The sequence below is a fragment of the Mrakia frigida genome, assembly GCF_051309035.1.
Source record: "Mrakia frigida strain ATCC 22029 unplaced genomic scaffold BDY24scaffold_34, whole genome shotgun sequence".
NCBI classification, from domain to species: Eukaryota; Fungi; Basidiomycota; class Tremellomycetes; order Cystofilobasidiales; family Mrakiaceae; genus Mrakia; species Mrakia frigida.
In genome coordinates, this window is record NW_027481247.1 from 211,705 (window position 1) to 234,963 (window position 23,259).

At 53.5% G+C, this 23,259-nt stretch overlaps 7 protein-coding genes across 7 annotated transcripts; 5 read left to right on the forward strand and 2 right to left on the reverse strand.

Moving 5' to 3' along the window:
• The first annotated feature begins 449 nt into the window (after nucleotides 1–449).
• Nucleotides 450–2,767, forward strand: BDY24DRAFT_400265 (carbon-nitrogen hydrolase). Its single transcript, XM_076641935.1, has 6 exons — nucleotides 450–847; nucleotides 933–1,025; nucleotides 1,128–1,295; nucleotides 1,424–1,632; nucleotides 1,837–1,992; nucleotides 2,110–2,767. The coding sequence occupies exons 1-6, from the start codon at nucleotides 551–553 to the stop codon at nucleotides 2,390–2,392; spliced, it is 1,206 nt and encodes a 401-aa protein (XP_076493522.1). The 5' UTR covers nucleotides 450–550; the 3' UTR covers nucleotides 2,393–2,767.
• Nucleotides 2,503–4,546, reverse strand: BDY24DRAFT_418089 (uncharacterized protein; the record flags this gene model as incomplete). The annotated part of the gene is made up of 6 exons (XM_076643799.1): nucleotides 2,503–2,523; nucleotides 2,910–3,157; nucleotides 3,266–3,492; nucleotides 3,610–3,726; nucleotides 3,809–3,912; nucleotides 4,448–4,546. 6 exons carry the CDS (start codon nucleotides 4,544–4,546, stop codon nucleotides 2,503–2,505), a joined length of 816 nt encoding a protein of 271 aa, XP_076493523.1.
• A 1,065-nt stretch (nucleotides 4,547–5,611) lies between these two features.
• On the forward strand, nucleotides 5,612–9,294 carry BDY24DRAFT_182589 (ammonium transporter). The gene is made up of 15 exons (XM_076636335.1): nucleotides 5,612–5,899; nucleotides 6,000–6,087; nucleotides 6,243–6,256; nucleotides 6,554–6,642; nucleotides 6,722–6,863; nucleotides 6,941–7,126; nucleotides 7,218–7,302; nucleotides 7,421–7,449; nucleotides 7,540–7,547; nucleotides 7,635–7,870; nucleotides 7,950–8,127; nucleotides 8,206–8,319; nucleotides 8,404–8,550; nucleotides 8,631–8,677; nucleotides 8,759–9,294. Exons 1-15 carry the CDS (start codon nucleotides 5,866–5,868, stop codon nucleotides 8,895–8,897), a joined length of 1,536 nt encoding a protein of 511 aa, XP_076493524.1. The 5' UTR covers nucleotides 5,612–5,865; the 3' UTR covers nucleotides 8,898–9,294.
• Nucleotides 9,295–9,632: 338 nt separating this feature from the next.
• On the forward strand, nucleotides 9,633–13,827 carry BDY24DRAFT_400295 (major facilitator superfamily domain-containing protein). Its single transcript, XM_076641936.1, has 23 exons — nucleotides 9,633–9,741; nucleotides 9,968–10,146; nucleotides 10,273–10,315; nucleotides 10,464–10,489; nucleotides 10,582–10,647; nucleotides 10,753–10,799; nucleotides 10,866–10,970; nucleotides 11,075–11,143; nucleotides 11,234–11,323; nucleotides 11,406–11,428; nucleotides 11,499–11,636; nucleotides 11,724–11,821; nucleotides 11,913–11,928; nucleotides 12,010–12,143; nucleotides 12,211–12,264; nucleotides 12,340–12,445; nucleotides 12,565–12,651; nucleotides 12,735–12,827; nucleotides 12,911–12,944; nucleotides 13,033–13,112; nucleotides 13,195–13,255; nucleotides 13,336–13,422; nucleotides 13,509–13,827. The coding sequence occupies exons 2-23, from the start codon at nucleotides 9,968–9,970 to the stop codon at nucleotides 13,676–13,678; spliced, it is 1,806 nt and encodes a 601-aa protein (XP_076493525.1). The 5' UTR covers nucleotides 9,633–9,741; the 3' UTR covers nucleotides 13,679–13,827.
• Nucleotides 13,828–14,710: 883 nt separating this feature from the next.
• Nucleotides 14,711–18,412, forward strand: BDY24DRAFT_418092 (uncharacterized protein; the record flags this gene model as incomplete). Its single annotated transcript, XM_076643800.1, has 22 exons — nucleotides 14,711–14,895; nucleotides 15,039–15,054; nucleotides 15,211–15,236; nucleotides 15,338–15,403; nucleotides 15,488–15,534; nucleotides 15,598–15,702; nucleotides 15,831–15,899; nucleotides 15,972–16,073; nucleotides 16,172–16,194; nucleotides 16,289–16,429; nucleotides 16,509–16,606; nucleotides 16,688–16,703; nucleotides 16,773–16,906; nucleotides 16,973–17,026; nucleotides 17,101–17,206; nucleotides 17,291–17,377; nucleotides 17,480–17,572; nucleotides 17,660–17,693; nucleotides 17,774–17,853; nucleotides 17,922–17,985; nucleotides 18,061–18,147; nucleotides 18,243–18,412. The coding sequence occupies 22 exons, from the start codon at nucleotides 14,711–14,713 to the stop codon at nucleotides 18,410–18,412; spliced, it is 1,803 nt and encodes a 600-aa protein (XP_076493526.1).
• Nucleotides 18,413–19,555: 1,143 nt separating this feature from the next.
• Nucleotides 19,556–21,556, reverse strand: BDY24DRAFT_400298 (SET domain-containing protein). Its single transcript, XM_076641937.1, has 8 exons — nucleotides 21,434–21,556; nucleotides 21,235–21,339; nucleotides 21,026–21,121; nucleotides 20,836–20,932; nucleotides 20,688–20,762; nucleotides 20,445–20,543; nucleotides 20,173–20,242; nucleotides 19,556–20,034 (listed from the first exon to the last, which is right to left on the reverse strand). Exons 1-8 carry the CDS (start codon nucleotides 21,469–21,471, stop codon nucleotides 19,691–19,693), a joined length of 924 nt encoding a protein of 307 aa, XP_076493527.1. The 5' UTR covers nucleotides 21,472–21,556; the 3' UTR covers nucleotides 19,556–19,690.
• Nucleotides 21,557–21,756: 200 nt separating this feature from the next.
• On the forward strand, nucleotides 21,757–23,256 carry STE14 (protein-S-isoprenylcysteine carboxyl O-methyltransferase). Its single transcript, XM_076641938.1, has 4 exons — nucleotides 21,757–22,132; nucleotides 22,204–22,486; nucleotides 22,733–22,863; nucleotides 22,989–23,256. The coding sequence occupies exons 1-4, from the start codon at nucleotides 22,078–22,080 to the stop codon at nucleotides 23,075–23,077; spliced, it is 558 nt and encodes a 185-aa protein (XP_076493528.1). The 5' UTR covers nucleotides 21,757–22,077; the 3' UTR covers nucleotides 23,078–23,256.
• The last annotated feature ends 3 nt before the right edge of the window (nucleotides 23,257–23,259 follow it).

A 23,259-nucleotide genomic window follows, 5' to 3' on the forward strand; every position in this document is an offset into this window, starting at 1 on the left:
GCTCTCTCTTTCGCCGTCTCTCTTTCACAGCAACACTGATCTCCCCGCTTCAATGCAAATGGTCTGTGAACTTCGGATTCCTCGCGTCAGACGGAACTGCTTTCCCCTCCTTTCAGGACGAAGACATCGTCGGAGAGCAGTCGACTTCAGAGAACGACGAGGGAGGAGTTTCGTAGCTATCCGTGACGTCCAGCGTCCACCGCACCACTACCTTGCTAGATTAAATCTATTCGAAGGTTTCGATGGCAGTGAATGAAGACCCGGGAAGGGAAGGAAGAGAAAGACAGAGGGAGGAGTGTCGAGCTCGAACCTTCCTCCCCCTCCGATCGTCGACCTCTACTGTCGTGTCCACTTCTGATTCTAACGAAAGGGGTTGGGAACATCTGCGGTCGGTGCTCAAGTAGATGCTCAGAAATCTCAGAGAAGTCGAGGTTTCTGGGGGTGGATGTTGGGGAGAAGAGCAGAAGGCGAGCTCGTCGGCGACGAAACGTGAGCTCGAGCGCTCCTTTCTTCCTCCCTCTCTCCCTTCCTCTCTTTGCATTCAACGCCCATGAGCTTAGGTCGACTTTCTCTTCTTCCCCTCAAGCTCAAGCCTCCATATCAAGCTATCCACAGTCTGCACTCGTTCTCTGCCAACTCTGGTATCTATCGGTCAACGCCGTCGACTCCCAATCGCTCGTTCACTTCCTCCTCTCCTTCAACACCCATCTCCCTCCCCTCCTCCTCTTTCCCAACTTCGAGAATGGTCAAAGCAGCTGTCACTCAGATCACGTCGACCAACGATGTCGCTCACAACCTCAAGATATCAGAGGTCGTTATAAGGGGAGCAGCGTCAGAAGGAGCAAAGGTGAGCTCGAGCTTCTTTCTTCTCCTCCTTCTCGATTCAAAGCTGAGCAGAGCTCTCTTCAAACCCATTTTACTGCCCCTGTCAGGTCATCTTCCTGCCTGAAGCCGCCGACTTCATCACGAACGACGCTCACGAGTGCTTCCTGCTCTCTCCTCCCATCTCGAGGCACGAGTACACCGTAAAGTCCAGCTCCCTCTTTCCCTTCTTCTCGTCCACCTCAACCCGCCTGAGAAGCTTTCCGAAGCTTTGACGCTGACTTAGTTTACCGGTGGCTCTACAGATCGGTCTCCAAGCACTCGCAAAGGAGCTCCAAGTCACTCTGCTAGCTGGCATTCACGATACCCCAGAAGACGATGAGGCGAACGACGACGGTCCCGCAAGCGAACGAGTCTTCAACACCCAAGTCGTTATCGGTCCCGATGGTACCATCATAGACTCGTACAGGAAGGTAAGCTCGTGTTTCATGGTTATCGTCTCCATTGTCGAGCGAGGGCTGACTTCAACTTCGACCTCGCACCTCCCACTTCGCACCTCCGTCTCTCACTTTCTCCTTCTCTGGCCGTCTTCCTGCAACAGGTTCACCTCTTCGACGTCGCTCTCACGGGAGGCGCTTCTTCAGCAGGTCCTAACGGTCCTTCAGAACCTCCAACAGACGGATCCGCTCCTTCTTCAGCGAAGAAGGCTCTCGTGGGAGAGAGCTCGAGGATTCGACCTGGCCAGCAGATCAACGAGCCCGTTCAGACAGAGATTGGGAAGATTGGGTTGGAGATCTGCTATGATATTAGGTACGTCTACATAATGGTTTGTTTCCGCTTGCGTTACTTTGGGCCTCAACGTTCTCGCAGCGTCGAGGTTTTTTTTTTTTTTTTTTTGGCCGGACGACGCGTTCTCCTCGTCTCGTTCCCACGCCTCAACTCTTCTTTCCATTCTCGCTGCAACTTCTCTTTTCTGCCAGAAACTGATTTTTTTCATCTTTCTGTTCTTCGCAGGTTCCCCGAGATCCACACCATCCTCACTCGAAAGGGCGCTGAGATCATCTCCATCCCTTCCGCTTTCACTCTGAAAACCGGACATGATCACTGGTACACTCTCCTGAGAGCCCTCGCTATCACCTATCAAGTCTTTGTCTTTGCTTCCGCTCAAGCGTAAGTCTCCTCCTCGTCGTCTCGCTTCGCTTTCAACTTGGGTTAACTCGAACTCACTCTTCTCTCCCCCCCCTTTCCTTTCTTCTCTCCTCTCCTCTCTCTCTCATCTCATCTCAGCGGCGTCCACAACCCCACTCGTTCCTCCTGGGGTGAATCCCTCGTCTTCTCACCCTGGGGAATCGAACTCGCTCGCTTGCCTTCCATCGACGACGAGCTCGGACCGATCGACACGCGTCCTCCCAAGAAGTTCGGCGAGCCTGAGCCTGCCAGATCGGAGATGAAGGCTGCTTGGGTGACCGTGGAGGTTGATCTGGAGGAGGTGGTGCGGACGAGGAATCAGATTCCGTTGGGGGTTCAGAAGAGGGAGGATGTTTATGGGGTTGTTGGGGAGAAGGCTTGAGGAGAGGGAGAAGGGAGACGAGATGAGATGAGATGAGACGAGACGAGAAGAGGAGATAGATAGATAGTTTACGGTTTCGGGTTTTTTTTTTTTTTTGGTAGAGGTTTAGGTTAGACTGGTTTTTGAGAAGGCTGCGAAGGAAGTTATGTTTTGGTAGATAAGGCGCAGGAAAGAGAGAAAGAACGAGAGAGAGAGGTGGTCCTCGACCGCGTCTCGTCCTTCGAGCTTCGTGTGCGAGCGAGCACTTCCATCTCGTTCTTGCTCTCTCTTGAAAACACCTTCTCTTCTTCCTTTGCCTCCTCCGTCTTTGATTTGTTCTTCAAACATAAACCAAATCCAATCTCGCCAAACGCAAAATTAAGTAACCAAAGAACCCCCCCCCCCCCCCCCCCCCCCCCCTCCCCCCCCCCCCCCCCCCCCCCCCCCCCCCCCCCCCCCCCCCCCCCCCCCCCCCCCCCCCCCCCCCCCCCCCCCCCCCCCCCCTCTCCCTCGACTTGCTGCGACTAAAGTCCCTCACCAGATTCTTCAACCCTTCCACCACCCCACCTCCTCCCGTCGTCGTCTGCTGCTGGGGTCGATTCTCTCCTCCCGCTCGTCCTCGATCTTCCGGAGGGCTGGGAGGCGTAGCCGAAGGATGGAAGTTGCCCGCTCCTCCTCGACCTGAGACCTTGTGCTCGAAGGAGACGCCGCGAGGTGGTTCGACGAGAGTGTGGTTCGATGCAGCTCCCGAGCCGAGACCTGGGGAGTGGATGTTTCCTGCTCCGCCTGAAGAAGAAAGAAGAACCGACGCGGAGAGGAGAGGAGAGTCAGGTTTCGATTTCGACCGGACGAGACGAGACGATAAGAGCGAGTAAAGGATCCCCAAAGACGCACCCTTTCCATAGCTCTGAGGGAAACCAGCTCTCGACTCAGCGTAGTGATGTCTGACCCTATCGTCCTCTTCCTCCAAAGTCCTCAGGTCGTCCCTTCCTTCCTCGGCGACGCCCCAGTTCCCAGCTCCTCCTCGACCGTTCTTGACCGAGGCTCCCTTTGCTCGTTCTCGTTCTCGGCTGACGCTTCGTTCCAGAGACTCTCCTCCGACGAAATTTCCTTGACCACCTCTGAAGGAATGAAGGGAGAGCAGACAGGGATCAGTTCGGAGAGAGAGCGAGGGAAACGGGACGCGTGGAGGTCGAGATGAAGAAAGGATTGAGATAGAGCAGGGATCGAGAACTCACCGTCCACTCGATCGAATCCTCCCAGCATCAGCAGCTCGTCGTTCTCGAACAAGTTGAGCTTCCAGAGCGTCCTCCTCGATGGTTCGAGCTCGGTCGGCGGGATCTCGGGATGGCGACCTGAGAGAAGAGTGCGAAGAAGAGAAGGTAAGGTCTTCAGGGCTTGTCGAAAGCAGCGAAGGTGGTAGATAGGACAACTCACCTGACGTTTCCCGAACCTCCTCGACCGGAGTGAGTAGGAGTGTTGGTGGGACGAACTTCGACGTGTCGACCTCGTTCGACGGAGGTTTCGTTCGAGGAGTCTCGCTGAAAGGGAAAGGAAGCGAAGGAAACAGAGGAAAAGTCAGCGAAAGATGAAAGGAAGGACGAGCCAGGGTTGGGATGAGTGGGAAGAGATGGGAACCGTGCGAGCAAGAGTAGAGAACCCGGGTAGAGAAACGGGAAAAAGGAAGACGAGGAAAGAGCCAAGCTCATCGAACGTTCCTTCCCTTCCCTCTTCCCATCTTCTCTCCCTTCCCTCCTTCCCGCTTTTTGAAACCGAGCTCAAAGAGAAGGAAGGAAAGCATTCTCTGCTCTCTCTCCCTCCTGAGACCTCTATAGGTTCATAAGAGAAAGAAGAGCCAACGCTAGGACCTTCCTCCCTCTCTGCTGCAACATGACGTGCTCTCTTGAGCACCCTTCCTTCCCGCCCTCCCTCTCCCTCCATTCTCTCTCTCCAGCTGCGACACCTCCTACTCAGCAGGAAGACCTTCCCTTCCCACCTAGAAACGTGCCCTATTCTCATTCTCCTAGTACAACGAAAAGAAAGGAAACGAGATCTCGCCCTCTCTGAGGGACTCACAAGACCCGTCTGACTCAAACTCCTCAAGTTGCCTGCTCCTCCTCGGCCTGTAGAAACCATGGGCTCCCTTCCTCGAGATCGAGATCTATCCTCGGGCATCGTCCTTGTTGCTGTAAGATGGTGGAAGTAGTAGGAGTAGGGAGCAGAAAGAGGGGGCTGGGCTTTGGTTGTAGTTGGGGAGGAGAAGAGGAGGGAAGGGAGGGGAGGGGAAGGAGGTCAGCTGTCGTCGGTGGAGTTCCAGAATCCGCAGAGAGATTCAATCAGGAGTCAAATTGAACGACCAGATAATAGGGGGAAAAAAAAATTCGATAAACCTCTCTTATCTTGAATGTGATGTTTTTTTTTCCTTACCTGAGTTTGCCTGAGTGCACTTGGAGGATTTTCCTCTTGGGAAAGGGGGACGAGATCGAGGCCTTGGGGGAGAGGGAGAGAGAGAGAGCCTCTTCGGTCTGATCGTTCCGAATCGATAAGACGCGTCGTCCAATTCGAGATAGAGACCCTCACGATGGGGAGAGAGAGGTTGGCAACGTTGATTGCGTCGGCGGTTCGGGGAGGGAGCTTGACGAAAATATAGCAGAACGAGTGAGAGAGAGGAGGAGGAAGTCGAGAATAATGTCAACAAGCGTCGTTTGGGGTGTCTTTTGGCATTCTGATCTGAGGCGAGCGAGGTTTATGAACATCCAAAGTCCCCTTCTGAACGTCCTTGAGGAATTCCTGGCCTTCAAGAACGGTAAGAGACGCGTTCTCGACACTCTCGCGACGAGGACCTCTCTGAAACGCGTCTTTCTCCTCACGCTCTCAGCAAGCTGCTCGCTCGTAACATGAACAGACTGCCTTATCAAGCGTTGGAGATGATGTCTCTCGAGGAGAAGAGCAGCGTTCCAAAGCAGCAGCAGGGGGCTCGTGCCGAAACCGAGGGAGGGAGGAAGGGCTTCGCGTTTAGCGGGAGACCTGGGGAAGAGAGAGAGCTCGAAAGCTTGTTGATCCTCGCGTTTTTTTCTCTCCGACTCAACCAAATCTTCTCTTCTCTACCGTCTCCAGCTGGTCGAGAAGAAGCTCTATGAAGGGCTGAAGCTCGTTCGGTGAGAAGCGGCGACGCGTCCCTTGTCGATGTCCCTCCAGTTCGATCGGTTTACTTTAACAAAGAAGAACGGCGAATGGAGGGACACACAAGAGCTTCCCCTCGTTTTCTCCCCAGATTTTCTTTCACCCAAGCCGAAACGAGCAGAGGAGGGCGAAGAGAAGTCAAATCATCCTCTCAGGGAGATAACGCTTTCAACCCCACCCTTTCTTCCTTCCCTCTCTCTCTTTCTTCTTCCTGACTCTCAACGGCCACCCACCCACCAACCCTCTTCCGAACAACCCGACTCTCCTTCCTCTACCTCTCCTCTTCCTTCCTCCCTTCCCTTTCGACAACCATGGCTACCGTGAATGTCAGCTACGACGAGTCGGGTCAGTCCTTCCCTCTACTCCTCCTTATCTTGCTCAACCTAGTCAACATCGAAACGCTCCTTTCTGACTCTTCCTTCTTGCTTCTTTCTTTCCTTTTTAGGTGACTTGGTCGCTCCTGGATACGATATCGTTTACAACATGGGAGATATGGCCTGGGTCATGACTTCTACAGCTCTCGTCTTCATCATGTAAGTTCTCGACCTTCCCTCTTTCGTCCTTTCCGCTCTCCTCCCGGTTCCTCTTTTCTCTCCTCCCTCCGAGCGCATCCAGCCGCCTCAAGGTTGTTTCTTTCACTCTTCAGTAGCTGAAATGCATCTTTATCAACTTTCTTGCTCTTCTACAGGATTCCTGGAGTTGGTGGGTCCATCGTTTCCTTATCTCTGAGCACTCGACGGGAATTGGCATTCGGATCGGAGAACGAAGGGCGAAAGAGAGGGAGGGAAGGTCTTGTCCTTCCCTCCTTTTTTGCTCTTGGGAGGGTTCTTGGACCTCCTCGGGTTCTTTCGCATGCGAGAAGATCTTCTCTCAGCTTTAGACGAGCGAGGAGAGGGAGACGGAGAGCTCACGCGTGGGACTTGAGACACCGACCTGTTTTCCTTCTCCTTCTTCTTTGGGCCAAGGGCTGACTTTTCGCTCTTCTTCTCGCGATTCTAGGATTCTTCTACTCCGGTCTCCTTCGACGAAAGAACGCCCTCTCGATGATGTACCTCTCCATGGCTGGTCTCGCCGTCGTTTCGTTCCAGGTTCGTTCCTTCTTCCCTCTCTCCTCCCTCCCCCTCTCCCTCAACTGACCGATCTCGCTCATCCTTCGTTCTTTCGCAGTGGTTCTTCTGGGGTTACTCTCTCGCCTTCAGTGAGACGGGATCCGCCTTCATTGGAGATCTTCGCTACTTTGCTCTTCGAAACGTGTACGAGGCTCCCTCGATGGGATCCACTCGAATTCCTGCTTCTCTCTTCATGATCTGTGAGTTCTGGTTCGCTCTCGTATTCTATCGTTCGCACACCTGAATCTGACTCCTTTTTTGCGTTCCATCTCTTCAGACCAGTGCATGTTCGCCTGTATCGCTACCGTCCTCGCCATCGGAGGAATGGCCGAGCGAGCTCGAATGGGTCCCACTCTCGTCTTCATGTTCCTCTGGGCTACCATCGTCTACTGCCCTATCGCTTGCTGGACCTGGTCTGCCAACGGATGGTCCTACGTCATGGGAGGTCTCGATTTCGCTGGAGGTACGTCTTCTCTCTCTCTGCTGCTGGTTCGGAGTCGGTCGTCTTGGCTGACTCGACGCGTCTCGTCTTCTGCCCTCTTTCTCTCCTGTAGGAACCCCCGTTCACATCTCATCTGGAACTGCTGCGCTTGCTATTGCTCTTTACCTCGGAAAGAGGCGTGGATACGGGACTGAGAGGTGAGTGGGCTTCGTTTTGATCGGGTTCGACGCGGAGAGGGGAGGGAGAGCCTCCCCTCGCTTCCTAGACCTTTACTGACGTTCTTCTGCGTATTTCTGTACTATGTATAACTTGCAGACTTTCGTTCCGTCCCCACAACACGAGTTGTTCGTACTTCTGACTTCTGAGCTAGACTTCTCAGACTTCCTTGCCTTTCGACCAAACTGACGCGTCCTCCCCTCTCTTGCCTCCTTTAGACGTAATCGTGAGTCTATACTTCACTCTTTCCCCCCCGGCCCCGAAAGCCCCGAATCAACGCAAGCTAATGCCTCCCTCTTCCTCTCCTCCCCAGCTCGGTACCGTCTTCCTCTGGTTCGGTTGGTTCGGATTCAACGGAGGATCTGCCATGTCCGCCAACCTCCGGGCTGTTTCTGCTTGCATCGTTACCAACCTCGCCGCTTCCGTTGGAGGAATCACCTGGTTGGTCTTGGATTGGCGTCTCGAGAGGAAGTGGAGTGCCGTCGGATTCTGCTCTGGAGCCATCGTCGGTCTCGTCGCCATCACCCCCGCCGCTGGTTTCGTTCAGGCGTGAGTTCAGCTTATCTAGTAGCTGTGCTTCGAAGAAGATGATGGAACTGACGAGAAACTCCCTCGCTCGTTTCTTCAGCTCGTCCGCCGTCCTCATCGGATTCCTTGGAGGTTCGTCGTGGTCTCGTTCGCACTTCGAGAACACCCAACTGACCTGCGTTCCTTCCCTCCTCCCAGCCGTCGGATGCAACTTCGCCACTAGGATCAAGTTCCTCCTCCGCATCGACGAAGCCCTTGATGCGTTCGCTACCCATGCTGTCAGTCGTCTATACCATTAAAATTCTCGACGACCAAGAGCTGATCTCTTCTTCCTCTTTCTCTTTCGACGTCCTCAGGTCGGAGGAGTCATCGGAAACTGTCTCACTGGAATCTTCGCTCAGAAGTCGGTCGCCGGCCTCGACGGATTCACTGTTATCCCTGGAGGATGGCTCGATCAGCACTACATCCAGGTGAGTAACACGAACGAAGGGAAGCAAACGGATCGAGACGACGCGCTGACGCTCGTCCTTGCTTCGCTTTCTTCCTCCCCTCAGCTCGGTCACCAAATCGCTGATTCCGTCGCTGGAATGGCTTACTCTTTCGTCATGACCTCCATTCTCTGCTGGATTCTTCACTTCATCCCTGGAATGTCCCTCCGAACCAACGAGGAGACTGAGATCGTTGGTATCGACGACGCCGAGGTGAGTCTCGTTTCGTTTCTCTCTTTTTGCCGAGAACGTTGCTGATGCTCGTTTTCATTCTTTCTTTCTTTCTTCGCCAGATGGGAGAGTTTGCTTACGACTACGTGGGACTCGACCCTGAGGCTCGGTGAGTGCTCGAAACAAGGAAAAGAAACGCGTCGTCCCGATCGAGGCTGACTTTCTTCTCGTCTTCCTTTCAATCTCTCAGTCTCGTCCACCACGAGGGACGACCTGCCATCACCTCCAACGAGGACCACGGATTCGTTCCCGCTACCGTCAAGCACGAGGCTCGACACCCAGACAGCGACGAGGAGAAGGCTCCTGGAGGAGGACGAGTCGACAACTAAATCGTCGAAGTCGCTTTCGCAGGCGCCCGCTTTCGGCTCTCTCTCTCTTCTCTTTGCCTCTCTCTCTTTTTGTACCCTTCCTTCGATGGTTTGGGCTTTGGGTCTCTTTTTGGATTTTGTTCTCTGTGCCCGCTTCTCTTCCTACCTCCCTTCTTTACTACTTAACTCCGCCTATCAAAACTTCCCCTCCCTTCCCTCGATCTGGCGACCCTCTCTCCTTTCTCGGTCTGCCGTCTTGGGTTTTTTTAATAGCTTTCCCTTCTCTGGCTTTTCTTCGATCTTTTTGTATCTCTCTACCATCCATGCCCTTCGTTTTTTAGACAAGTCTACGAGCTCACGCGAGCGGGCCGACGATCACGGAGTTTCAGAGACAGGAGACAGGAGACAGGAGGAAAAAAGAAGGCCAGGCTCGCGGAGAGTTTCTAACAAGTTCCGGTTACGAGAAGGCGAGAAACGGAACTTGGGAGCGTGGGGTTCGAAGGGACGGAACGCAAATCCAGAGAGACAGAGAAAAGTGCTTGGAAGGAGGAGGAAGAGCGCATGTTCAGCTAGCAGAGAGCTGTAAGAGAGGTGGAGATCCGACCGTGTTTTTGCTGCTCAAGAAACGAGAAAGCGGAAAAGGGGGAGGGTTGGTTGGTCGACGCGTCGAAGAATGTTTAATGAACAGATCCCCAGGAGGAGGTTTTTTTTTCTTGGGTCTCAGCCGAGGCTTGGGTTCTTCTTGTGCGCAGGGAATTGGACTTCGGTATCCTCCCGAAAAGGCGATCTGATACAGCCAAAAATTACCGTGTTTCTCTTCCCTCAAACCACATCCTTCCTTTCCTCTTTCTTTTTCGCTTTCAAGGTGCGTCTTCCTTCTCTCTACCTTCCTCCCGTCTACTCTCTCCCTTCTCCTCTACCCTCTCCCTCCTTCTTCGACTCGTCGGCCTCCCCCCGCGCCTCTCAAAAACGAAACACGAGCGAACCTCCACCTTCCAACTTTTCACTCCCTCGCCTTCTCTCTCCCCTCTCGTCCGTTCTTATCCCTTTTGCTCACTCTCTCCTTCCCTCTCCCTCCTCTTTATACACAGATGTCCGACGCCCACTCTTCCCCAAAGGAGAAGCACGCTCAGCTCCCCGTCGAAGAGAAGGAGAAGGACGTCGAGGCTCTTCAGGAGATTCAGCCCGTCGTCCTGCCTGCTGGAGTCCTCAAGGTCGAGGCTGCTCAGGCTGTCTGGTCCAAGAAGGCAAAGTGGTTCCTCTGGTTCGGGTGAGTCCGCTTTTCTACGCTCGAGGTATGAAAAGAAGGACGGAAATCGACGTCGAGCAAGGGAGGGAGGGAGGGAGGGAGGGAGACGGGGGCTCAAGGATCGATCTGATTGTCGTTTGTTTTTAGACTTGCCCTCGCTTGCTACGCTTACTCTCTCGATGGATCAACTGTACGTCTACCCTTCCCGAGAATCTTTCCAGACCTTATCCCTGCGTTCGATCCCGAGCTCACCAGGTCCCCTCCGCTCCCTCTCCCCCCCTCTTCCTCTCCCCCTTCGCCTTCCTCAATCCTCTACCAACCCTTCTTCATCCGACTAGACATGGCAATACCTCTACTACGCTACGTGAGTCTAAAGTTCTCGCTCTCGTGCCCAACGTCCTTCACCTATGCTGACTCCTCCTCCTTTCCCTCTCTTTCGCCCCTCCTTTCTTCCAGCTCCGAGGTCCTCAACAACTCCTTGAGTGCAACTGTTAGCACCGCTGGAGCTATTATCATCGCCGTGTGAGTTTTTACTTCTCAATCCGAAGAGATTCTCTTCGGAAGTGGTTCCAAGGAAGACGCGTCCCGCTGACTCTTCCCTCCTTCCTTCTTCGTTTCGTGAAAAAGTGGAAAGCCTCTCATGGCCAAGTCTGCTGATACTTTTGGTCGAGCTGGTGAGTCGCTTCGCAGTCCAACCAGCCCCGTGGTTGAGTCGCTGACCCTGCCTTCCCTTCTTTCAGAGACCTACGTCGTCGTCCTCTTCTCCTACGTCCTTGGATACATCCTCAACGCCTCTGCCAACAGCATCGGACAGATCGCTGCTGGAACCATCTTCTACTCTCTCGGTTCGTTCGAATTCCATCACTCTTTATCGCTCGACTTCGACTTCGACTCACGCTCGTCGTCGCGTCCTTACTGATCGTTTCTCTCCCCCCGTGTCCTCTTTCAGGTTACACTGGTCTCCAGATCCTTACCCAGGTTGTTCTTGCTGATACTACCACTCTCCGATGGCGAGGATGTACGTTCTATCTTCCTTCCCCTCTTCATTCTCTCCCATCCGCCGCGTCTCGCCTCTCGCTGACTCCTGCCCTTTTCTTATCGCCTTCAGTCGCCGGAGGACTCGTTTCCCTCCCTTTCGTCATCAACGGATTCGTTGCCGCTGAGATCGCTCAGGGTATCCTTCCCAACTGGCGATGGGGTCAGTCGCGTCCGCCTCTTTTCTTCCTTCTCGTTCGACGTCGCTGACTCTTCTCGTCTTTTCGTTCTACTTTCATTCTCAGGTTACGGAATGTTTGCCGTCATCGTGAGTCAACCAACCTCCTATAACACTCGCGTTGAGCAGTTCCTGACCCGTCTTTCCCCTCTTGCTTAAGATTCCCGTCTGCCTCGCTCCCGTCATTGGATCTCTCTTCTGGGGACAGCACAAGGCTAAGAAGATTGCCGTTCTCGAGCCCAAGGGACCCAGAAGGAGCTTCGCCGTTGCTTCCAGGGACTACTTCAACTCCATGGACGTGAGTCGCTTCTTCGTCTCTTTCTGTTCGCCTCGACGTGCCAGCCTCGATCCTGATCACCGCGTGTTCTCTCCCTTTCTCGCACAGGCTATCGGTCTCGTCCTCATCGCTGCCTCTCTCGCTCTCATCCTGCTTCCCCTTGGACTCGCCAAAACTGCCAGCAACGGTTGGAGGACCCCTTCAATGTTCGTCGCTGTTTTCTTTCTACTTTTCGGTTTTCGAGCTCTTAAGCTGAAGCTCAAGCTGACCCTATCTCCCTTCCTTCCTTTTCAAAAGGATTGTCATGATTGTTGTGAGTACTCATTTTCTCCGGTCTTTATCGAGAACGCTGCATTCTCGCCGCGTCGTCTGATGCCTCCCTTTCTTCTCGCAGCTCGGAATCGTCCTCTTCCCCGTCTTTGTTATCTGGGAATGGAAATTCGCAAAGGTTCCTCTTGCTCCGCCTAGGTTCTTCAAGTCCAAGACCATCGTCGCTGCCTGCGCCATCGGTTTCCTCGACTTCGTTTCGTGAGTCTGAACTCGGAGACGAAGACGAACCGCCTGGTGCTCACTCCTCGTCGTTTTTCTTCTCCAGCTTCTACCTTCAGTACACGTACCAGTACAACTTCGTCTCCGTCGTCAAGTACAAGTGAGTCGAGCCGAAACGAGTCTCTCGAACCAGTTCGTCTTCTCGAGCTGACCTCGATCTCCCCTCCTCTCTCAGCTGGACCTACCGATCCCTCACCTACTTCTCTCTCACTCAGTCCATGGGTCTTACCATTTTCGCCATCCTCGGAGGAGCCATCATGTACGCCACTCGACGATACAAGGTTAGTGTCTCCTCTCTCTCTCTCTCTCGAAGATCGCGTCGTGAGACAAAAAAAAAATGACATTCGACGCGTCTTCTTTCCTAAACTGACTTTGCTTTGGTCCTCTTCTTCTTTCGAAGTGGCTCATGTTCGTTGGTCTCCTCATCCGACTGCTCGGTGTTGGACTCATGATTCACTCTCGAGGTGCTAAGGGATCCGACGCTGAGGTTCGTCGATCTGTCCCCCGTAGCTCAATTCCGAACCTCATCCACCTACTGATATAACCTCCCTCTTTCTTCTTCGACCCCAGATCGTTATGTGCCAGGTTCTTCAGAGTATCGGAGGCGGATTCGCCGCTATCACCCTTCAGGTTTCTGCTCAGGCGGGAGTCGTTCACGCTGATGTTCGTCCTCCCCTTCTCTTCTTTCCTTTCTGGAGTTGAATTCCGAGCTGACTGTTCTTCCGTTTTTGTTTTTATTACTTCAGGTTGCCACTGTTACCGCTCTCGTCTTGCTCATCAGTGAGTTCTAGAGCCGCTCTCCATCTGGATGTCTCGACGCGTTCGCTGACTGCTCCTCCCTCTCCTCTCCTCTCTCTTCTCCTCCCAGCCGAGATCGGAAACTCCGTTGGGAGTGCCATCGCCGCTGCTGTCTGGACCAACCAGATGCCTAAGCAGTTGGCTATCCATGTGCGTCTCCATTTCCTCGACGTTTTGCTTTGGTCGAATCTCGTTTCCAAGTCCTGACCGGTGCTTTCTTCCCTTTCTCTAGGTCGGAAACAATGCCACTCTCAACGCTGAGTTGTACGCTTCTATCACCACCATCATGGCCTGTGAGTTCATCCGACTCTGTCCTTCGATCTCCCTCTTCCTCTCGAGCTGACCGTACCTCCTCTTTCTTCCTCTCTCAAAGACCCCATCGAGGATCCTATCCGAGTCGGAGCCATCAGCGCTTACGAGGTCGTCATGAAGAACCTCTGTATCGGAGCTACCATCGTCGGTAAGTTTCAATCCCTTCTTCTCTTCCTCTCTCGCTCGGATCGCGCCGCGTCGCTGACTTTGTGCCTCTTCCTTCCTTTTCTCAAGCCATCTTCCCTCCCATCATCTGCTTCATCTGGACCCGAGATCTTCCCCTCGTTGACGCTCAGAACGCCCTCGATGGAAAGACCGGAGCTGGAGAGCAGACTGGCGACGGCCTCGTCGAGACTCCCGAGCACCTCCCCACCGCTGCTCACGACTCTCGAGTCCAGCAGTAAACCACCCTCCTCTTCATCCCTCCTGTGTATTTCGATATCTTCTGTTCACGTTTCACTAATACAATTCGCTTGTTAGATGGTCTGCTTTGGGTTCTCGTTGCTTTTGTTCTTGCTTTTCCTTTTGTTCTAGACTTGCTCTGTCATGCCTGTTCCTTCGTCGAAGACTGATTTTCGGGGACGCGTAGCGAAAGTTCTACTTGCGAGAAACCTTCACCTTCTAGCGATGAAGCTTGAAGGTTGAGTGTTTTTTCTGGGAAGAAAAGCGGAGGCGCGTCATTCCGCTCGACGCGTCTCGTCTCCTCGAAAGAACGAAGACTGACAATCAGTAGGAGACAATCGCATTTTCGCTGTCTTTGGTCAGATAATATGAGTCTGGGTTGAAGGGGGGAAAAGATGAAGGAAGGCAGAAGGAAACAAACGAACGACGACTTTGATCTGAGGTCGTCTGGGCTTTCCGATCGAGAAGAAAAGCTTGGGCGATGAGTTGGGCCGCTGCGAGGTGAGGATCCAGCGTCTGCCTTTCCCTTGCTCTCACCCTCTGTTCCTGAACACGAGGATCGATAGACGCCGGGAGATGGACGAGTCGAGGGGAGACTTGGAGAAAGGAGAAGAGAGGGAGGCGGGGAGGGGTCGCGTCGATTCATGCAGAAGAACGGGCGATAAAACTCCGCCGAGCTTGGGATCCTCATCATTTGGAAATGAAGCTTTGTCTGATCTGATCAAGCCACTTGGTTTTCAAGTAAAACTCTTCCCTCCCTCCTCCCAACCACATCCCTCTTCCCTCCTTCCTTCTCTTCCCTTCAACGTGAGTGCATTCTCCCACTCTCATCCCCCTCTACCCGCCTCCCTTCTCTCTCTCTCTCTCTCATCAGCCTCTTCTCTGTCGACACCTCGCGAACGTCCCTCTTTCTCGACTGCTTCCCGCTCCCCTCCTCGAATTCTATTCGCTCCTTTGACCTTCCTCGCTTCCTTCTTCCCGCCCGATCCTAACTGACTATCTTCCCACTGCTCTCTTCGCTCGTTATTATACAGATGTCCGACGACCACCACTCTTCTCCCACCGAGAAGAATGCTCATCTTCCTCTGAACGAAAAGAGGATGTACGATCCCGAATCCCTCGACGAAATCGAGCCTGAGAGACTTCCCGCTGGAGTCCTGAAGGTCGAGGCCGCTCAGGCTGTGTGGTCCAAGCACGCGAAGTGGGGACTGTGGTTTGGGTGAGTCCGGAAGAACGAGAGAGGGAAAAGGAAAGGATGAGGCGAAGGTCAAACAAATCGGGGAGGATCGAGACTGAACCTTCGCTGCCTTCTCTTCCGTTTTTTTCTTCTTCTAGACTAGCTCTCTCTTGCTACGTATACAGTCTCGATGGATCTACGGTGAGTCGAACGTCGAACAGTAACAGAAGGAAGGATGCTTAACGCTCGACGTCTTCCGCTTTGATCGAAGCTGATTCCCAACTTTGCCTCGTCCCTCCCTCTGCTCCCTCCCTCCAACTCAAAACCACCGCCTACTTTTCACCATCGCTCCTGTAGACCTGGCAATACCTCTACATCGCAACGTACGTGCTCGCTTCCCCGTCAGTGCCAAACCTCTTTCCACTCGGAGCCTGACGACCTCCCATGTCCTCTTGTTTCTTCGCTTCGCCGTCACCATATCCAGTTCTGCCGTTCTTAAACACTCTCTCTCCGGGACCGTCTCTACTGCCGGAGCTATCATCATTGCTGTGTGAGTTGCCGCTCTGCTCCTCAATGTTCCGACGCGTCGCGTTCTCTCCGTCGCTGATTTCTTGATCGTTCTTCTCCTCATCAGCGGGAAGCCGTTGATGGCCAAATCTGCCGATACTTTCGGTCGAGCCGGTGAGTACTTCATCCTTTCGTCCGGCTCAAGACTTCGCTGAAGCTTTCTCTTCTTGTGTACAGAAACCTACGTCGTCGTCCTCTTCTCCTACGTCCTGGGCTACATCCTCAACGCGGCTGCACAGAACATCGGCATGATTGCTGCTGGGACTATTTTCTACTCTCTCGGTTCGTTCAATTTTCATTGATCCTCATCCTTTTCCTCCTTGATCAACCATGAGGTTTGGGAGTCCAACCGCCTCCCGCTCTCTGCCCGCCGTTCTGATCGTGTCTGTTTTTTTTTTTTGTTTCTTCAGGTTACACCGGTCTTCAGCTTTTGACCCAGATCGTTCTTGCTGATACTACTACCCTTCGATGGCGAGGAGGTTCGTCAATCCTGTTTTTCATCGCCGTCTTTCTCTTCGTCTCTCGTCTCGCTGACTCAAAGGTGTCTGCAGTCGCCGGAGGTCTCGTATCTCTTCCTTTCGTTGTCAATGGATTCGTTGCCGCCGAAATTGCTCAGGGTGTTCTCGGTGTGGATGGAGCAGGGTGGAGATGGGGTGAGTCGCGTTCCGTTTGTTTTTCTCCCCTCTCGTCTCCTTCCTCTCCGAAGACTCCGTGCGTAACGCAGGCTAATCCTTGTGATTCCGTCGTTTAGGCTACGGGATGTTTGCCATCCTTGTAAGTCCAGCAATAGAATCTGCGTCAAGTCGTGAACCCTTCCTCCTCGGCGAGCTTCCTGACGCGTCGAGCCTCCTCTTCCTCGATTTCGCAGATCCCTGCTTGTTTGGCGCCCGTCATCGGATCACTTTTCTGGGGTCAACACAAGGCCAAGAAGCTCGCCATTCTGCACAACGACCGAGCCGTCAAGAGGAAGGCCATCGTCGTCGCGAAGGAAATCTTCGTCGACATGGACGTGCGTGTAGTTTTCTTCCTGCTCGGCACTCGGGCGTTAAACTGATCACCACTCTTTCAATTCAACCTTTCCGCATCAGACTGTCGGCCTCGTTCTTATCGCTGCCTCTCTCGCTCTCATCCTCCTCCCTCTCGGACTCGCAAGGTCGGCGAGCAATGGTTGGAGGACGCCGTCGATGTTTGTCGCCTTTTGCTCTCCATCTCCCCCGCTATAACCGCAAAGCTGATATCCTCCCGCAACTCTACTCTTTATTTACAGGATCGCCATGATCGTTGTCAGTATTCCTCTCCTCAATTCGCCGCATCCTCGACGCGTCGTCTGACCTCTCCTTTCCTTCTCTCAGCTCGGAATCGTCCTCTTCCCCGTCTTTGTTATCTGGGAATGGAAGTTCGCCAAGGTCCCTCTTGCTCCTCCTAGGTTCTTCAAGTCCAAGACCATCGTCGCTGCCTGCGCCATCGGTTTCCTCGACTTTGTTTCGTGAGTCCGATCTTGAAGACGAAGACGAACCGCCTGGTGCTAACCCCTCGTCGGTTTCTCCTCCAGCTTCTACCTCCAGTACACGTACCAGTACTCGTTCGTTGCCGTAGTCAAGTACGAGTGAGTCCAGATGTGGCGTCGAAGGAGTCGTCTCATCTCGTCGCGTCGAGCTCACTCACGCTTCTTTATCGCAGCTGGTCGTACCGGTACCTCACCTACTTCTCCCTCACCCAAACGATTGCCTTGACCGTCTTTGCTCTTCTGGGAGGGTTCATCATGGCAGCCACTCGACGATACAAGGTCAGTGCTTCTTCCCTCTTTTCTCGAAGAACGCGCGGTTTGATTCCTCGCTGACATTGCCTTTCTCTTCCCCTTCTCTCACAGTGGCTCATGTTCACTGGTCTCCTAATCCGACTCCTCGGTGTCGGCCTCATGATCCACTCTCGAGGAGCTAAGGGCTCGGACGCTGAGGTTCGTTGGCATCCGCCTCGTCTTCTCTTGTTTTTCTTTCGCGAGTTTGAGGTGTCTCGCAGCGGCTGATTCGACTGTCTCTTCTTCTCTCACCTACTCCAGATCGTCATGTGCCAGGTTCTTCAAGGTCTCGGAGGAGGATTTGCGGCTATCACTCTTCAAGTCTCTGCTCAAGCTGGAGTCGTTCACGCTGATGTACGGCCCTCCTCTCCCCTTCTCCCCTTCCTCCTCACCCTCGAGCCTACGCCCTAGCTGACATTTCTCATCGTCTCTGCCTTTAAGGTCGCCACCGTCACCGCTCTCGTATTGCTCATCAGTGAGTTCGGGAGATACTCCCGCTTGCAAGTTTCGACGCGTCCGCTGACTTCTCTTCGCCTTCTTGTTCCCTCCTCTCAGCTGAGATCGGAAACTCGGTCGGGAGTGCTATCGCTACTGCTGTTTGGACCAACCAAATGCCCGCTCAGCTGGCTATCCACGTCCGTCTGCTTCTTTCTTCCTCTCGCGCTCGAGTACAACCCTGACCTTCCTTTCTTCTCCCTTCCAGGTTCCTGGAAACAACGCCACTCTCAACGCCCTTCTCTTCGGATCTATCACTAACATCATGACCTGTAGGTCTTCATTGAGCTCGATCCCTCACGTTTATGTCGAAGTGTTGACATTTCTTGATCTCTCTCGCCTCGCAGACCCCATCGACGATCCCATCCGAGTTGGAGCCATCGACGCCTACGAGGTGGTCATGAAGAACTTGGTCATCGGAGCTACTGTAGTTGGTGAGTTATCCGCATCGTCTTTCTGTCTCTTTTTGTAGCAGGAGGGGGCCTCGCTCGAGCACGACGCGTCGCTGACTCGTTTCCCTCCCGCGCAGCCGTCGTCCCTCCCTTCATCTGCTTCTTCTTCACTCGAGATCTCCCTCTCGTCGATGCCCAGAACGCCCTCGATGGAAAGACCGGAGCCGGAGAGAAGACTGGACAAGGACTCGTCGAGACCCCAGAGCATCTCCCCGCCCTTGCTCACGACTCTCGAGTTCAGCACTAGCTAAGGTCGCCCGTTTCTATCATTTTAGTGTGGCTAATTTTACTTTCTCTCAAGGTGTTTCGAGTTGGCCTCGTTATATTTTCTCGCTTGGTCGATCCGCTTTCATCGTCGTTCTCCCTCTCCTCTCCATGATCATCTCCTCTTCCTTCCTCCTCCTTCCGTTGGTCTAACGCTCCTAAGAAGGAAAAAGACATGGCAGAGCGATCTGACTTACTATGACTGAGTTTCAACATCAACTCCTCTTTTGCCTCTCCGACGAGTCCTCTCCCACACCTCCTTCGCTCCTCTTCCTCTTGCCACACCAACGGAGCGATGGCGGTGCCGTAGTGACGAAGGGGGTGTCAGGCTTCAAGTTCCTCGATCTGACCAAACGAGCCATGGTCTGATATCTGACTGAGAGCCAGAGAAAAGACAGAGCGGAAGTAAGAGCGAAGTCAGCGGGTCGAGACATGCTCGACGACGGAAGAAGACAGGGACGAGGAGAAGGAACCTACCGGGGAGGGATATTATATCTTTGCAGTCTCCAGTGTAGCAATAGGACCGTCCCATCTCTCGACTGGATATGGCAGATGCAGAAGAGAAGGAAAAGGGAATCAGTCGACGCGTCGAGCGATGTTGAACGAAGATGCAGAGGAGAGGATGAAAAGAGCTGCTCACGGAGTCAACCCGGAGCTCGTGCGACTTCTCAGTCCGAGAAGCCCATCTCCCGATTCAGGATCTCAAGAAATGCTCCACGCTCGGGAGGAGGGAACGACTCGAGCTCGACGTGTTCGATCTGAGAGATCGTTTCGGCGAGGGTCCTAAGAGTAGCCCAGATGTGCTCACGATGACGAGACAGCTCGACGAGAGAAGCAGTGAGCTTGGAGTCTTCGGTGAGTCTTCCTCGTCTCTCCTCTTGACAAACGCGTCGCTGACTTTTCCTTCCCCTTTCCTTCCTTCCCAATCCTTCAAGCATGTGGAGTCGTTAGTCCCGAGAAGAAAGAGGAGATATCTTACTTTGATGTTGCAGTGGGAAGGAAGAGGTTTTTTGCTTGCTTGTCGACGAACGAACGGATGATCTTCTTTGATTCGAAGAAGTCGGAGACTCAAGGAAAATGATCCGGCTCGACGTCGATCCCTAACCACCCAGATCGCGTAGTCAAGTTGAGCAAGAGCGCATAGCATCTAACAGCAAAGGAAAAACGCAACAGCAAAACCAATCTACAGGGAGTCCAGCTCGACCTTCGTTCGACCGACGGTCTCCATTCCGCCCTCCCTTCTTTCCTCCCTTCCCTCTAACTAAACACAACACGCACAAACCCTCCCTCTCCTCACCTCTCTCTCCTCCTCCCCAGCAACCACCATTCCCCTCGGCCCCTTCCTCACCTTCCTCACCACCTCCTCCCGTCTCAACAAACTCTTCTCCAGATCCCACAACTTCTCCTCCCTCGCCAGTCCCAACATCTCCTCGATGATCTCCGCTTCGAGCTTGAGCTCCTCGGGAGATTCGGTCGTGGAGAGAGGGGTGTCGAAATCGGTGGAAGGGAGGAGGGAAGTGAGGTGTTTGAGACGGAGGACGCGGGTGTCGGAGAGAGCGGTGAGGGAGGAGGGGGAGGTGCAGAGGGGGCAGGAACAGGGGAAACCTGGGTGGGTGGGTGGGTGAGTAGGTGGGTGGGGAGAAGAAATAAAGAAGAGGAAGGAGTGGTTTGAGTTGGAAAGGAGGGGAAGTGAGCAGGAGCGGGAACGGAGAAGAGGGTGGGTGAGAGAGACGACGGACGAACCGAGAACTCGAAAAGTATCGCCTAGACGTTCTTCTGTTGTTCGGGAGAAGGAGTCGAGGTACATCCAGTCCTGTAAAATAAAATCGAAAAGAGAGAGAGAGAGAAAGGAAAGGCAGGAGTCAGCGAGGGTTGATTGAATTAAGGGAGGACGTTCGAAGACGCGTCGATCTCTTCATCGACGTTCGTCCTCAGTTCGACGGTTACTCGGGCCTTGAAGCTCGACAAACGATGAGAAGACGGAAGAAAGACTGAGAGAAGGTAGATCGACGTACAAGTTCTTCACCTTCCTCGATATCTCTCAGCGTCCAAAGCCGAATGAGTTTCTCGTCCTTGAACCAAAGCGGGCGGGAGAGGTTCGGACGACAGGAGGACTGGGTAACGAGACAGAGAGGAGCGACGAAGGTAGTCAGCATCATATGCAACATACTGGAGGAGTCAAGAGCGAAAGCAAAAGAGCCCTCGGGTCCAAAGGGACAGGAGGAGGACGAAGAGAGAGGACGAAGAAGCAAACTCACGTTGACTCTCGAAAGCAAAGGGAAAAGACCTCCCTGCGTCAGGACCGTGCAGATAGCGTTGGTTTTGAATACACCCTGATCGTATTAGATCCAAAGAAAGCCCAGATCAGCTTCACTCCTCGCAACGAAAGCGAGGGAGGCGACGCACATATCCCAACGGCAGTTCAGGATGAGTATTCGCCAGCTCGAACAGAACGCGTTTCTCCTCGTCCGATTTGGGTTCCATCAGAGCATCTACTAGACGACTATCAGAGCCGATTCCAATCCGAGTTGAAGTCAGTCGAGAGTCGATACAACGAAGGGAGAGGAGGGAAGGAGGAAGGTCGAGCTCCACTCACCCGAGGTGGTTGTCAAGAGCGCTGAAAGAAGTGTCTTCCCCCAAAGGAGCGATGTCGACTTGTCGAGAGAAGATGAAAGCTGCTAAGGGAGCATCGCTGGGGACGATCAAAAGAGGAATCAAGCTCAGTTTGGGGCTTGTAGAAGGCGAGGAAGAGGAAGGGAGGGAGGAGGGAGAGTCGAGCTCGCTTCTCGACTTTTTTGGACTGACAAGACGAAAAGAGGAGTTTCTTCGATGACGAGAGTTCCTTTAGGGATGAATTTGGTAGCGATCGTTCCGAGACCTTTGTTGGGGATGGGTTCGACTCGGATGAAGCTGTAGGAGAGGCACGAAGGGAAGGAGAGAACACATAGTCAGCTCGACTTTTTGGGGGGGAGAGGGCGAGAGGAGGAGAGGGGAGAGGGCTGACGGATGAGGCGGGACTGTTGTAGGGATAAGATCCGACATGGCTGGAGGTCTGAAGGGAGAAAGAAGACGACGTTGAGCCTTGGAAAGAGAAGAAATGGAAGGAAGGAAGGAAAAAAAAGTGGTGAGCTCGTGAGTTGAAGAAGCTGTGAAAATGCGTCGTTCTCGATCCCTCTTGTTCTCCTTGTTCTCGACTTCCCTTTGATCCTCCTTCTTCGAAAACCAAAGCTCGATCCGGAATTCTCCTTTTGTTTCATCCCTAACCACCACCCTCCCTCTCGCTCTCGCATCATGTCCTCTCCCGGTCCCTTCCCCATCAAGAAGTCTTCTGAACAACCAAACTCGTCAAGCTCAACTCCTCCTCCTCCTCCTCCTACCTCTTCTCTCAACACCCACTACACCCGTCCTCAACCTTTCGCTCCTCCACCTTGCCTCTCCTTCCTCACTTCTTGGATCCCCTTCTCTGCGGATCCAAACTATCAAGTATGCTTGATCGCTTTCGGACTTGGATCCATCTTCAGCATCTCGCTTCTCCTCGCTCTCCCTCTCCTCCCTCTCGTCTCTTCAACCTCGGAATGGATCCCCAAAGCACTTCAAGGAGCAGATCCAGCCTTCGCAGCTTACCTCGTAGCCTGGGCGATCTTTCACATGTGCGAGTACATGGTTACCTCGCTTTGGAATCCTAGTAAAGTCAGCGTCGATTGTGAGTTCAACCTCAGCTCTCTCTCTTTCTCCCTTCGTCCAAGCTCAACCACCTTCCTTCGATCTTCGCAGCCTTCCTCCTCAACAACGGCCACTCCTACCACGTCGCCCACCTCGTTGGAATCCTCGAATACATCCTCGAAACGCGCTACTTCCCCTCTACGTCCTCGTCGTCCTTCTACTTCCTCACCTTCATCCGTCGCCGACAATGGATCCGCTACCTCGGTCTCCTCCTCGTCGTCGGAGGTCAGATCGTCAGATCTCTCGCTATGATCCACGCGAGTCACTCGTTCAGCCATCACATCGCGTACAAGAAGAAGGACGATCATTCGTTGGTCACGACGGGGATTTACGCGTGAGTTGGACGGCGAAGAGTTCTTTCTTTCTTTCCTTCTTGGACTGGTTCTGGGACGGTTGGAGTGTATAGCTGGGAGGAGTTTGGAGTTTGAGAAGCTTCCCGCAGAAGAAGCTTTCCTTGCGACGAAGAGGGAAAGCGAAGCTCGACACGTCGCCTCCCTCTCGCCTCCCCATCCTCTCACCCTCTCCTTCCTTCGCCTCAGAGCTAACCGCCCCCTCCTCCGCTTTTATTCCTCCCTTGTAGATACTCCCGCCACCCCTCCTACGCAGGCTTCTTCTGGTGGGCCGTCGGAACCCAACTCCTCCTCGGAAACTCGTTCGCCACCTTCGCTTTCGCTCTTTTCCTCTGGAGGTGGTTCTTTGCTAGGATTGGAGGTGCGTACTCGGCCCTCGTTTTCAACCTTCGTTTTCTTCTTTGAGGAAGAACGACGATCGAGGAGAAAGAAGGAGAACGAACGAAGACTGACGCGTTTCTCGTTCTCGTTTTCGTGTTCGAACAGAGGAAGAACGCCTTCTGGTCCGGTTCTTCGGAGACGAGTACGTCAAGTACAGGGAGAAGGTGCTTTCGGGGTTGCCTCTGTTGCGATAACAAGGACCGACGTCAACATCAACATCAAAAAAGGGAACGGCTGGACCGTGTTCGAAGAGGAGCGAGGGAGAGGAGAGAGATTGGAGGGAAGGGAAGCGATAGGTTGGGTAGTAGATAGTGTGGTAGTCAGGGCTGTGAAGAAAGTTTTGTAGTGTTTTATCTAATCTGGTTCTCAACTGCTT

Bases quoted from the DNA above. Each gene is read 5' to 3' on its own strand.
- BDY24DRAFT_400265 (XM_076641935.1), top strand. From the start codon at position 551: ATGAGCTTAGGTCGACTTTCTCTTCTTCCCCTCAAGCTCAAGCCTCCA. The intron at 1,026-1,127 runs GTAAAGTCCAGC...GTGGCTCTACAG, and splicing joins TCTCGAGGCACGAGTACACC to ATCGGTCTCCAAGCACTCGC. The intron at 1,633-1,836 runs GTACGTCTACAT...TGTTCTTCGCAG, and splicing joins GAGATCTGCTATGATATTAG to GTTCCCCGAGATCCACACCA.
- BDY24DRAFT_182589 (XM_076636335.1), top strand. From the start codon at position 5,866: ATGGCTACCGTGAATGTCAGCTACGACGAGTCGG. The intron at 7,303-7,420 runs GTGAGTGGGCTT...TATAACTTGCAG, and splicing joins CGTGGATACGGGACTGAGAG to ACTTTCGTTCCGTCCCCACA. The intron at 8,320-8,403 runs GTGAGTAACACG...TCCTCCCCTCAG, and splicing joins TCGATCAGCACTACATCCAG to CTCGGTCACCAAATCGCTGA.
- BDY24DRAFT_400295 (XM_076641936.1), top strand. From the start codon at position 9,968: ATGTCCGACGCCCACTCTTCCCCAAAGGAGAAGCACGCTCAGCTCCCC. The intron at 10,648-10,752 runs GTGAGTTTTTAC...TTCGTGAAAAAG, and splicing joins GGAGCTATTATCATCGCCGT to TGGAAAGCCTCTCATGGCCA. The intron at 13,113-13,194 runs GTGCGTCTCCAT...CCCTTTCTCTAG, and splicing joins CTAAGCAGTTGGCTATCCAT to GTCGGAAACAATGCCACTCT.
- BDY24DRAFT_400298 (XM_076641937.1), bottom strand. From the start codon at position 21,471: ATGTCGGATCTTATCCCTACAACAGTCCCGCCTCATCC. The intron at 20,763-20,835 runs GTGCGTCGCCTC...TAATACGATCAG, and splicing joins CTGAACTGCCGTTGGGATAT to GGTGTATTCAAAACCAACGC. The intron at 20,243-20,444 runs GTACGTCGATCT...TTTATTTTACAG, and splicing joins TCGAGGAAGGTGAAGAACTT to GACTGGATGTACCTCGACTC.
- STE14 (XM_076641938.1), top strand. From the start codon at position 22,078: ATGTGCGAGTACATGGTTACCTCGCTTTGGAATCCTAGTAAAGTCAGC. The intron at 22,133-22,203 runs GTGAGTTCAACC...CGATCTTCGCAG, and splicing joins TAGTAAAGTCAGCGTCGATT to CCTTCCTCCTCAACAACGGC. The intron at 22,487-22,732 runs GTGAGTTGGACG...CCTCCCTTGTAG, and splicing joins GTCACGACGGGGATTTACGC to ATACTCCCGCCACCCCTCCT.